The sequence below is a fragment of the Arvicanthis niloticus genome, chromosome 1 (assembly GCF_011762505.2).
Source record: "Arvicanthis niloticus isolate mArvNil1 chromosome 1, mArvNil1.pat.X, whole genome shotgun sequence".
Lineage (NCBI taxonomy): Eukaryota > Metazoa > Chordata > Mammalia > Rodentia > Muridae > Arvicanthis > Arvicanthis niloticus.
Genome location: NC_047658.1, coordinates 72916478 through 72930520, shown reverse-complemented (window position 1 = coordinate 72930520; position 14043 = coordinate 72916478). Strand labels below are relative to the sequence as shown.

Here is a 14043-nt window from a genome sequence, read left to right as displayed (position 1 = left end):
TCCCATGCTCTTGACTTCTGAGCATCTCCTATTTCATCTTTCTTGCTTTGTTAAAAAATTTAGCCAATGTGAAAGCAAATGCATATAGTACCAAACCAAGCATCCAAAGAACTAAACAAACCAGTAAACAAAACTTACCACGAGATGCCCCAGTGCACTAAGGTCTCCTATCTCAAAAATCAGATGTCCTCACTCCGGTAAGGCTTCATTAGTTAATGTGTTCTTTCATTTCTGGTTTGAATGATGTGAGGCACACTCCTGTTGCCCTTAACACAGTGAAGTCTCTGAGGTAGAATCTAATACCATATCATGGATTATTCTACATTTACAGGAAGCCTAACTTGTGATTGACTACATTGGGGTGACAATGCTCTATTTTTCTGGCTTCTTATTAATTTAGAAATAAGTGATTCCCATTCTGGAGACATTTTCATCATGGTTATTACCTACAGAATATATAATTACTTATCATTGAGCTCTTCTAGGACTGAAACAGTAATACCCTACTATATCAGGTGTTCGGTTACAAATATTTCTAACACATTTCATGAATGTAACACCTGATTCCATCTTCAACCTTAAAACAGCTAAAGCCACTGCTTGGACAAGTACCATACCTGGGACAGAATTGAGTGTGACATTGACACTGCCCCTTTCCTAGGAATCAGAACTATCTATCTTACTCTTAGGAAACACTCATATCGACAGCACTATGAATTCTCACATTTCTAGTTGCTGGTGGTATCTCCTCTATCTGCACTCACAGACTCCCTGGTGGTCAGCAAGATGGGTTGTTTCTCATTAATTGTTTCCTACTGATCACACAAAGACTCGTATAAGTTTCTCAATCCTGAGAGACCTAAGACTCAGTAGAGTTGAAGTATCCCAGAAAATGTCTGGAGACTTCTGAAGCCCAGGTCCTTAGGTAAGGAAACCAAAACAAACACATACAACCTAATGATCAATTAAATAATCAAATTTTCAGAAAAATCACCTTTCTAAGACAATTCTCAGGGTTTAATAAAACCTAGTACAGCCAACAATATATACTATGAATGCTTTGTTTGAAAAAAAATGTGATTGTCAGGGATAATGGACCTACACTTTAATCTTATCAGTGTACTCCTTCGGGATTTATATGTAATTCATTTAAAATTTTATTCTTTGACTTATTAAATTAATTTTAAACTTCACATGTATGTATGTGGGCCTGTGTGAGCATATGCAATACATTTGTAAGTACTCAGGAAGTCCAAAAAGGATGTTAGAGACCTTAGGACTGGGGTGCAAAGTGATTCTGGAAAATCTGATATAGGTTAGGAACTAGACTTGGAGCCCCAGGAGAGCAGGCATTGTTCTTTGTCACCGATCAATCTTATCAGATATTTCCTTAGATTTTAATGTCTTGAATATTAGCTCAGAATCTTCTGAGGTGAAATAATTTACAATTTATTATTGTTTGTTTTCTTTGAGGCTCAAACCCAATTTCTTGGGTATGTTGGTCAAAACTTTTACCAAATTACTATATTCTCTGAATATGAAATTTCATATTCAGGGAATGTTAAGACTTCCTAAGTTAAATCTGAGCAATACACTTATATCACATACATACAAGGATATACGTGTGTGTGTGTGTGTGTGTCTGTGTGTATATATTCATATATCAGTATTTAGGTCAATAGATATTGTCATTACTATTAGTTTTCCATTTTTTAGTTAATGATATCAAAGCTCAAAATTTTGAGTCAAATAATTTATCCGCACAAATAGCAAGTTATTTAGCCTTAAATTATCAGTAGGCTTCTGTCCCAAATACCATTATTTACACAAGCTGATGCTGTTGACAGAAAACATTTAGAGTAGTCAATACAATTAGAAGTAGTTCCTTAATACATATTTGAAGTCATAATGTATTGAGTATAGTATTGTATGTCTATGAAACCCTTAAAATTATAGGTTCACATGAATTATAGTTATCAATAGGTTTTCAGTATGCTAAATGGACCAATAGCCCATTTGCAACTGCAACACATAGATTAATAGTAAGGATGTCAGATAAGAATGTATGAATATATATGTATATTTTTCCAGTTGATGTTAATTTGGAACAGTAACATATTTTTGCCTTATTAAGATTGCCAGCTTTTTAAACAATACAAAGCTATAAGAGATAATGATAAATTAAAACATTTTAAGAGTCAATCAAATATCATAGAATTGCTACAAAACTCAGAGAAAAGTGAACCACTACTTCCTCACTAGACTTTGTAGGATGAATTGTTTAACGCAGAATATGCCCCCAGAAGGTTGCGAGCGCACTGCACCCATCCTAACACTTCTAAATGTTCTATAGTGTACTGGTATTTGACAATGGATATAGATTATTTTTATCTGCATGTTAATAATTCCAGGGCATCTATTAAATAATTAAAGGTTAAAATTGAAAACAAATGTTAAGATGCTTTAAAATGTGGGGAAAAATCCAGAAAACACAAAAGAGGAAGGGAAAATTAATAAATTAGTGCATAAAATCTTGTTTTAAATATGCTAATAATTACTCAACTATAAGGTAAATCACAGTGAACGTAAATTGCCTAAATATACCTCAAAAGACAACTATATTTTCAGAGTGTGTAAAATACAGTACAAACTGTGTAGTCTGTAGGAAGGTCCCATTTATTTTTGAAAACTCCAGTTTTACTTTTAAATATTTTTATGAAACTATTGTAAAACAAAATGAACTACACATGTGTCCTAGTAGGTAGGGACATCTAGTGCATTTATCATTAAACTCAACTCTTTGTCCCTTAAAAACTTTCCATTTTCCAAATCAAATCTACATTGCAAAAAAGTAAGCAATAAAAGAAATTCTGATTTCCCTAAATAACAATTTGTTAGTGTTTATGAGGGCTGTGGTGTAGATGGACACTCTACAATTTTGCATTACAGTAATTAATTCAAATCAATTATAATGCTAATCTGAAAATCCAAGAAAAAAATTTAAAAGAATATACGATAAATGTAGCATAAAATAACCTATGACACTGGGACCTATAATTCAGCTATTTGGGAGTAGGCAATAGGAGGATCACAATTAAAGGTCTGCTTGGGCTAAGGTGTGCCCAAGGCCAGCCTGGGCAAATGAGTGGAAACTTGTCTCAATAAACAGTTAAAAGAGTGGCAGGCTGTTTACTTAGCAGTTCAGAGCACTTGTTGATCTTGTGGAAGATCTAGGTTCGATTTTCAACATCCACACAGTGACACACAACCATTACTAATTCTAGAATCATTTTATCTGATACGCTCTTTGGACCTCTGAGGGCATCAAGCCCATGTAGTGAATATACAAACATGCAGGCAATATAATCAGACATAAAACAAAATGAAAACATTTAAATTTTTAAGTAAAAGAGATCATCTATATATTATAGAGTTATTATTTTAAAATATTCATTAATTCTTAGCTAATGAGACATTGGTAACTTATAGTTTCAAAAAAAAAAAAAAGTCAGTCTTCATAAATTTGTAGTCCTTGACAGGTTGACCACTTTCTTGTTAAGGCCATATATCCAAGGGCATATGCACAGCAGAAACTGTATTTGATGGATTCAAAATGAAAAGAGAATAATGTTCAGTGCATATGGATCTTCAAGGTATTGGGATAAAGAAATGGATATGATCAAAATACATTATATGAGTTCTAAAAGTACTAAAAATAGCAGTTGGTTATATGGATACATAGATAAAATGCTTGGTACATAGTGTGAAGATTTCGGTGTGTATTGTTTTGAGTACATTTATGGCAGGATAGGAATCTTGTAGATCAAGTAGCCTTATGTACACAGTGGTAAGCAGTAAGAGACCCTCATTTAAAAAGTGGTAGAAAAGGACTAAAAGCCAGAGATGTCCTCTGATGTCCTCAGATGCCCATGGGCACCAATTACACATGAACATGCACACATATATACACACTGACATTTAAAAACATCTAAAGAGAAGAAGGCTGGAGACATAGCTAAGATCCACAACTTGTCGGCAATACATAAGATTCTAGGTTCAATCATTAAAAATAGTTTGTATTATATATCATAATTTTATTTTATTTAAATTACCCTAGTGTGTATACAATTAATTCTTTAATTCTAAATAATAAAATAGCTTGGAATTTTAATTCTAAATAATTATTTAATTCTAAATAATAAAATAGCTTGGAATATATGTAAACTCAACCAGAAATAACACAAAGGTCTTGGAATGCAAGCGAGAGAATACTACTTGAGTTTCATCATAGTCTAAGTTAAAGGCATGCTGGTAAATTGACTATGTATATTATGCAGATTAACATTAGACAATGAAGCTATAACTTGCAAATTAATTAAGTGTGTAACATGACACAATGAAATCCAAGAAAGGGAATAAAAGATGGAACACATGGAAAACTATCAAAAAAGGATATTTGTAAAGCAATTATAGTTTTCAGAACCACACAGTTTAAAATCCTTGTGAATTGTTTCATGCTACACATGAGGGCATAAAAATTAATCATAATGTGATTTGGTAAAAGACATCTCCTATAGATTGAGAAAAATACAAAATACAATTTATATAGATGAATAATTCAGACAAGAGCTAAGCACCATGATGCTCACCAAAAACCACAGATTCAACAAAGATTGCTTTGATTCTTTTTCACTAGTAGTTCATATTCTAAAACATATGTGTTACCTCAGCTGGTCTAATTCCACAGGGATTATTTAAGACTCAAAGGCAGTGAATAGTCCCTCTGTAGTACCAATGGAAAAAAATTGTCTATGCGTTTCATATTCTTCTGAGGAATATAGCAACTATGATATCACTGTGAACAAGCATTCATGTCCTCTAGGACTCACTCTTGGGAGTGAAGTAGAAAACCTAAATCTCCTGAGTCTATAGATATTATTGTTTCAACATAAAACTCCCTGCTTTCCTAGTATCTTTTAACACTAGGTCTAAATGAACTGTGTTTATATCTAGAGGTTTCCACAATGATACAAAACTAAGAATCAGGTTTCTGTTTCTTTGCTTATGGAAATTGAAAATTTATTCCCAAAGCAGATAGATATTACTAGAAATTAGAATATAGAATATGTAATGTAGAATAGATATTAAGAAATATTTTATACTTTCCATCAATGTCTATTAACTTGATGTCAAACTTAAGTACCTCTAGATTTGTTCTCACTGGATTTTCTGGCCTGGAAGTCTACTACATCTTGTTTGCCATTCCTTTCTCAGCCATCTATGCAATGGTGTTCCTGGGAAACTGCATGGTGCTTCATGTGATTCGGACAGAGCCAAGTCTGCACCAGCCCATGTTCTATTTCCTGGCCATGTTAGCCCTCACAGACTTGTGCATGGGGCTGTCCACGGTGCACACGGTGCTGGGCATCCTTTGGGGCTTCCTTCAAGAGATCAGCCTTGATGCCTGCATTGCACAGTCTTACTTCATTCACGGTTTTTCCGTCATGGAGTCCTCTGTTCTCCTAGCCATGTCCTTTGACCGCTACATTGCCATTTGCAACCCTCTACGCTATTCCTCCATCTTAACCAATGAGAGAATCATGAAAATCGGAGTGACCATCCTGTGTAGGAGTTCTATGCTCATTCCTCCAGCTATCATCCGCCTGAAGTTCTTAAATTACTGCAGACCTCATTTCCTCTCTCACTCTTTCTGCCTGCACCAAGACTTGATTAGAATGGCATGTTCAGATATCCGCTTTAACAGTTTCTATGCTCTGGCTCTGGTGATTTGCACCCTGTTGCTGGATGCAGTGCTCATTCTTGCCTCCTACGTGAAGATCCTGCACACAGTTCTGTCCATTGCATCCCGGGAGGAGAGAATCAAGTCTTTGCAAACATGTGTATCTCACATCTCTACTGTTTTGGTTTTCTACATCCCCATGATTGGTCTGACCGTGGTTCACCGCTTTGGGAAGCATCTCTCTCCGCTGGTTCAGGTACTCATGGGCAACATTTACATCCTCTTCCCTCCCTTGATGAACCCCATTATATACAGTATCAAGACTCAACAGATACGAGTGAGAATCCAGAGACTGTTTTCCTTAAATTGAACCTAAGTCCTCAGGTCCACAGTGACTTTTAAAAGTAAAAATGTGCACTATCAGAAGAAGACTGCCAGGAACTGAAACTTAACTAGTTAACTCATCTTTTGCTGACAATTTGCATTTTACAGATACTTTCTTCTACTTTTTACCACTGTCATCAATACACACACACACCACACAACACAGAATATGAGCTTATATTGTGCTGAGATGTTGACAGTTATATTAGGGGATGAGTTTGACTTACTAGAAAATTTCTTCTTATGTTGTTGCCAGTGGATCTGGGGTTCATTTGTTTCTTTGTATTCAGATAAAGGTAAGTTTTTATGGATATATCCTTTCATGAGATTACTGAATTTTATTTTTTTCTTCTTATTACTCAGGTCAGTATATTAAGTTGGCATGTATGATCTCTAACTTCAAGTTTGTTTCAGTGGCTTTATAATGTGTTGGCATGGTGAAGAAGGTATGCATTTTAAAGATATTTATTTATATTATTTATATTTAATAATGTGTATGTGTGGAGGAGGATGTGATCACATCAGCACAGGTGCCTCCTGATGCTACAGTGATCTAGTCTTCCAGAAGCTGGAGGTATAGAAGTCTGTGAATAGCTCAATGTAAGTACTGAGGGCTGAGCCATCTCTTTCCTTTGAGAGATTGGTAATTTTTAATCAATTACATCATAACACAATGAACACCAATAAATATCTTGTTGTTGGTGTGTCTCATCTAAATATCTACCTAATGTTTCCATATCAATAGTAATGAAGCTGGAAATATAAGCCTCTTCTTAAATTGTAGTAAATGTAAGAGTAGGGCAGAGTAGATATTTGTGATAACATCTTTACCAATATGTAATAATGACATAATAGTGACTGTAATATAGGAAGATTTCAGTGATTTGAAAAAGTTTATCTTTGCCGAGCAGAGCAGCGGTGGTGCACGCCTTTAATTTCAGCAATTGGGAGGTAGAGGCAGGTGGATTTCTCAGTTTGAGGCCATCCTGGTCTACGGAGTGAGTTCCAGGACAGTGAGAGCTACACAGAGCAACCCTGTCTAAAAACAAAAACAAAAACAAAAACAAAAACAAAAACAAAAAACTTCCCAAAAAAACAAAAACAAAAAAGCAAAAAAAAAAAAAAAAAAAAAAAAAAAAGAAAAAGTTTATTTTTAATTCATATTTGTCTTCATTTTATTTAAAATTTTAGTGTATGTATGTAAAGGGCCTTGATTATTCTTCATTAAAAACATTTATTTGTACCTCTCCTAATATCTCCCTCAAAGTTCTGATATAGACAATATTCAAATCTATATATGTTTCTGGCGTAATATTTTCTCAAAGGCTGTGATGCAGAAAGCATTTTGTTTCATATATTTGATTTAAATGCCTAAGGTGTCATATAATATCAGATTTTAGTAATTATTTTATGAATTTAACATATATTTTATGTTTTGTTATCAGGCAAATTATGATTCTTTCCTACTTTGTATTGTCCTTGTTTGACAGAATTTTTAATTGGACAGATGACCAATGTAAAATATATAGTAAAGAGAATAGAGAGATGACTCCGAAGTAAAAGGCACTTGCTATACTTGTGGTTGACCTTTGTTCATTTTCTTGCACTGACATAATGTCTCACATCTTATAATTCCAGTTCCAGGGTATCCAATGGTACATTCTCATCTCTATGGGCATTTACATGTATGAGGTGCCCTTATACGTGTGTAAGCAAACACTCTTGTACATACGATGAAATTAGAATTGAAGAAATAAAATATATGGTAAATAAAAAAGAAAAGTCACAAAAACCATACTTCGTAAATATCATCCAGAGATAATTAACATATGGTATGTACATAGCTTAATACATAAATGATAGAATCACCAACAGTAATTCATCCTTGTTCGATCGATTTCATGCCGTGGTGAACTTGGAAAGACACTTATAGTGATGCGTCTTTCCACTACCAAAATGAAAATAAGCATATTTTCCTATTATTGTAAGCCAATATGTCAATGATTTTGATTCATCAGTTTCTACAATCTCAATCCTCTTAGCACCAGGTATCTTACTTCTATCATGTAGATTTGTCATAGTGAAGCACCATATAAATTTGATTGAACTAGGTATCTTTACTTATAGGATAATTTTCCATTCAGCAATCCATTTGAGATTCTTTATTAATATTGTGTAGATTGTTTTATATTTTTATGCAGAGGGGCCGGCCCCTGTGTGGGTGAGAGGGGATTAGCAGCTTCTTCTTTCTTCTCCTTGTCAAGTTCTTCTTGAGGCACCCCCCCCCCCCCCGGGGAGGATGGGAGTGGAAGAACATCAGTAGGGGGTAAGACCTAGGGTTATGCTACTGTAGTTGGCCTGCCCTCTGCTATCCTCTGACCAGAGAATGCAACCCCTGGCACTAGCACCTCAGCTCAAAGACAGCAGAGGATTAGGAAAATAGCCTTGTACTATCCTAAAAACTTCTTCTGAGGGTAAAAGACTGCAGACTTAGGTGATTAACACTTGTAGCCTAACAGAAGAGTATTAGGCAATGTGGCCTTTGTTCTATCCCAGCAGGAACTGCTGGGCTCTAATTTACATCTGCTAGTCTGAGGTCGCAGAAAGAAAAGACACTTAAGAAAAGTTATTATATAGAGTTTATTATTAAGTGTAAAAAGTTTCCTATGAAAGCTATCTAAGGGGAAAAGCAGAAAGGTCCTAAGTGGGATAAAAGGAAAACATCTATTTGGACAAGGGAAAAAAATCTATTCTATCTCTATTTCTATATCTAACTATTCTAACTCTTCTATCTAACTATTCTAACTAACTCTCATCTCTTTGTCCTCTGAACTTATACATCTTTCAGAGTACATGGTCACATGTTACAAAGTTCATCACAAGTTCACACCAAAATTCAAATCATAAATTAAAATAGAAGTTTACAGCAGAGAATGTTTACATGCATATTCATTAGGAGTAATTATCTAGCTAGACATTCATCACCTGTCTAGCTTAGTGAAGTTTTGTATAGATAAACCCAGGCAATATTTTCTCTTCTCTCCTGGTACCTATAATAAATTATGAATTCCCTTTTAGTGACCTTGGTCAATTGTTTTAAAACTTCTTAGAATGTGCTCTGAGCTGGAGAAAGAACTGATAATACTCTGGAGACTGGCAGAGTTCTCATTGCAGTTTTGACTATGTGTAAGGGATCTAAATAGTAGTCCTGTTATAAAAGAGCTTAATAATCATTGATATAATTTTAGGAATTCTTATAGGATCATCATTAAGACTTAAGAAGTCATCTATTTGTCTATGTAGTATCACTACATGACAGTACATCTTCATGGATCTGCAGAGATCTGCTCCAAAGGGGTGTGCTATTGCTTAGTGATTGTTACATATGTTTAATAATAATAATAATAGGAAAAGCTTATTAATAGCAGTAATCTTTCCTAAAATTACATCTACCACAGCCTTGCTAATGGGGCATACTTGTCACAAATTATATAATAATCTGAGGCAAGCATTTCAGGATGATCATCTGCTAATTATTAGCTTGTCCCATTATGGCTCCTGACATTTTTAAAGCTCCATTTTCTCTTAATATTCCATTGCACTATTAAAGAAAAACATTCTTTTGGGTACTCATATTAATTTTACTTATCATTATGATTTTCAGTAAAGGCATGATAAAAATTTGTATTATATAATTGAAAGAAATTTCCTACTTGTTAGAATATATTATATAGTGTGTACTTATATCCTTCTGTGATGCTATGGAGACAAGAACTTATCACTGTAGCCCCAGTAATATTGAAGTAAACTTTCTGATTTAGCTCTTTTTACCTACCTTCTACACCCAAATATCAGGAGAAATGTGATCCACCAGTCTCTTCTTTGGACTCTTTTTCCTTCTCTTTGTTTTGCCCAACTCTGATGTGTTAGTTTCTCTTTTATATTATCTTATTTTATTTTCTATAGAGAATTTTTAATTCAGCACATGGCTCTCTGTCAAGGGATCATATTTAAAGGTTTGATCTAGCTATAATGCAGACATGACACACACTTTTAAGCCCTTTGACTGGAATACCTTCCTTTGATCCCTTGGCTAGAATACAGATTACATTTAGTATGCATCCTTAGTCCCAAATAATTAATTCTAATTAAGGAGCAGACAAAGTGAAGAATACAAGAAAGATTGACAAAAAGAGGCAGAGATAGAATAGGCTCAACTTTCAGGAGAACAGATAGAAAAGAGCAGTGAGGGAGAGAGGGCAATTGAATTCTGATCAGATGAGTTCAGATCAGTTCAGTTTAGTTCAGTTTAGAGCAGTTCAGTTTGGTACAGTTCAGTTTCATGCAGGTGAGTTTGATGCAATTGAGCTCAACTCAGTTTGAAGCAGGGTTTGAAGAAGTTCAGTTCATGGAGTTTACAGGCAGTTTCCAAGCAGATCTATTTAGTCAGAAGCCAAGAGAAGCCAATTTGAATCAGTAAGCTTGGAGTACACTTTGAGCTAAGATAGCTGAGTTGAACCAGGCAGCCAAAGTCGGAAAGACCTAGAAAGAATGAGTTTATTCAGCAATAATTCTTGAAGGCTGAAGTATTCTAAGGCCTACTTATATTAGCAGACAGATGTGGAAGCTGATGCCTTTGAGGCCAGGGCTTGCAGAAGAGTAGATTGTACGGAGGCTAGAAGCTTCCAGGCCTAGGTCCAGTGATAGCCAGAAAGACTCTGGGTTCAATCCAATCCATGTATTTGCACAGCTTGGGTACAGCTCTCATTTTATCACTTCATCTAAGGAAAAAAAGAGACATTTATATTTACATTTTTTCTTAAAAGTCTGTTTGTTTTCTACTGAGAGACAGAAATGGGGTGATTCTGGATAGTAGGGCAGATGTGGAGAAACTGGGAGTAGATAAAGGGGGAACTATAATCAAGATTATTATATGAGAATAAAATTTCAATAAATGAAAAAAGATAATTAAAATTAGAAAATGATATATTTATTCCTCTGTTGAACTGAATCTTTATATCTATTAGAAAGGCATACAGTAGCAGGTAAACTTGGGATGGGAGATTCAGGATCATTTGTGCTCTGAACACTGATACTTACTATGATGAGGTCAACTATGCCCAATAAACTCAGTATAATATAAAAATATGGTTGTTTTTTAATTTTGTATATATAATTGTGAATTTTATTTATTTACATTTTAAATGTTATTCCTCTTCCTGGTTTCCCCTACACAAACTCCCTATCCCTTACTCATCCGGGCTGCTTCTATGAGGGTGCTTCTATGCTTCCCACCTACCCACTTCAGCCTTACAGTCCTAGCATTACCCTACACTGGGGTATTGAGCATTCACAGGACCAAGGGCCTCATCTCCCATTGATGCAGATAAGGCCATCTTCTACATATGCAGTTGGAGCCATGGCTCCCTCCATGTGTATTCTTTGATTGGTGGTTTAGTTCCTGGGAGCTCTGGGGTTCTGGTTGGTTGATATTGTTGTTCTTCCTATGGGAAGTTCAGCTTCTTCAATCCTTCATTGGGGTCCATGTGCTTAGTCTGATGGCTGATGTGCTCAGTGATGACAAGCATCTATATCTGTATTGGTCAAGCTCTTGCAGAGCCTCTCAGAAGATAGCTATATTAGGCTCCTGTCAGCAAGTGTTTATTGGTATCAGCAATAGTGTCTGGGCTTGGTGGCTGCATATGGGATGGATCCCCAGGTGAGGCAGTCTCTGGATGACCTTTCCTTCAGTCTCTGCTCCACATTTTGTCCCGGTATATCATTTAGACAGGAGCAATTCTGGGTTAAAATTTTTGAGATGGGTGGGTGGCCCCATCTTCAACCAGGGACTGTGCCTAAGTTCTGGATATGATCTCTACAGGCTGTCTCTCCCTTTTGTTGGGTATTTCAGCTAATGTGATCCCTGATGGGTCCTGGGAACCTCTTGCTTTCCTGGTATCTGAGACTGTCTGGTAGCTACCCCCAATTTCCCATTCCCCATTGCCTCTGTTCAATTTCCTGACCTTCAGTACATCTCCCCTGTCTCCTCCCATACCTGATCCTGCACTCCTTTTTTCTCCTCCCCATCCTGTCTTTCTTCCAAGTCCCTCCCACCCTCAACCTCCAGTGATTATTTTCTTCCCCCTTCTGTGTAGAACTGAAACATCCACACTTTGCTCTTCCTTTTCCTTGAGCTTCATATGGTCTGAGAGTTGTATGGTGGGTATCTGTAGCCGGCAGCAGCTACGGGAACCGGGTTCACCTGAGAGGAAGACTGGGAATGAAAGGGGAATGGATGGCAAGAAAAACGTGGAGCCAAGACAAAGTATTCTGATCAAGGCCCGAAGTTTAATAATTTGCTTTCACATATAAAGGGGAAGCCCCGCCCTCAGAGTCTCTTCTTGGTTCAGCCCAGGGGCTGGGTGAGGAGATAGCAGGTGTAGAAGGTGTCAGGGCAAGCTCAGCAGGTGGTCCATTCTTCTTAGCTTCTATAACAAACTTTAGGGCACCAAGGCCAGCAATGCAATGCCTCTCAGGTCCTACTGTTGCTTGGTCTATTGTGGTAAACAGCTCATTCGGCCCTGCTCAGGCTGGCAGGCTGGCAGGCTGGCAGGCTGGCAGGCTGGCAGGCTGGCAGGCTGGCAGGCTGGCAGGCTGGCAGGCTGGCAGGCTGGCAGGCTGGCAGGCTGGCAGGCTGGCAGGCTGGCAGGCTGGCAGGCTGGCAGGCTGGGGGAAGGGCACAGGTATCCCCAGCTTTTTATTACTATCCACTTATCAGTGAGCACATGCCGTGTGTGTTCTTTTTTTGTCTGTGTTACCTTACTCAAGATGATATTTTCTAGTTCCATCCACTTGCCTTCAAATTTCATGAAATCATTGTTTTTAATAGCTAAGTAGAATCCCATTGTGTCAATATACCACATATTCTCTATCCCTTCCCCTGTTGAGGGACATCTGGGTTGTTTCTAGATTCTGGCTATTACAAATAAGTCTGCTATGGACATAATAGAGCATGTGTCTTTGGTATAAGTTGGAGCATCTTCTGGGTATATGCCCAGGAGTGGTATAGCTCGGTCCTCAGGTAGTACTATATCCAATTTACTGAGGAACTACCAGACTAACTCTCAGAGTGGTTGTCCAGCTTGCAATCCCATCAGCAGTAGAGGAGTGCTCCTCTTTCTCCACATCCTTGCTGGCATCTGCTGTGATCTGAGTTTTTTTTTTTTTTATCTTAGCCATTCTGACTGGTATGAGGTAAATGTCTTTAGTTCATCTGCTGTATGGAGCATAGCCTAGCTTACCTGTGTGCTCAGAACATTTCATTGGTGTACCATTGAACAAAATCACCTAGAGCAAAGTTAATTTTTATAACAAAATGTTCAATATCCAATTTTCTTATTGAATTTTGCACTAAAAGTAAACATCTTCCCCCAAAAGATTAACAAGTGACAAACATGGCCTCATACAACTAAAAAACTTCAGTACAGAAAAGGATGCCTTCATTCAAATGAAAAGCCAGTCTATAGAATGGAAAAAGTCTTTACCAGCTATATGCCTAATAGAGGATTGACACATGCAATATACAAAGCACTTAAAAACATTAAACACTGAGAAATATTTAGATTCTGTATGTTTATATATTTATGTATTTATTTTTTAATATCCTTAGTCATCGGAAAATGAAAACTGAAATTACTTTCATATTTTATCATTCTCCATTCAGAAAGGCTAAAATGTAAAAACAATACAAAACAGAACATGACATTTTGCTTCTTGGGTAGCAGTGGTGGAATCTGTTGATACTGCTAACAAAGGAATTTACCAATTATGTACATAGTTACCTTTTGTATTTGTATGTGCTTTTGTGTGTATGTATGTGTACACACACGCTTGCAGATACACATGGGTGTGTGAGTAAA

The 14043-nt window shown here is 36.5% G+C and overlaps 1 protein-coding gene across 1 annotated transcript; it reads left to right on the top strand.

Annotated features, from left to right (window-relative positions):
* Positions 1–4992: 4992 nt before the first annotated feature.
* LOC117717775 (olfactory receptor 51V1-like) lies at positions 4993–11187 on the top strand. Its single transcript, XM_076939683.1, has one exon. It carries the CDS (start codon positions 5172–5174, stop codon positions 6108–6110), a length of 939 nt encoding a protein of 312 aa, XP_076795798.1. The 5' UTR covers positions 4993–5171; the 3' UTR covers positions 6111–11187.
* The last annotated feature ends 2856 nt before the right edge of the window (positions 11188–14043 follow it).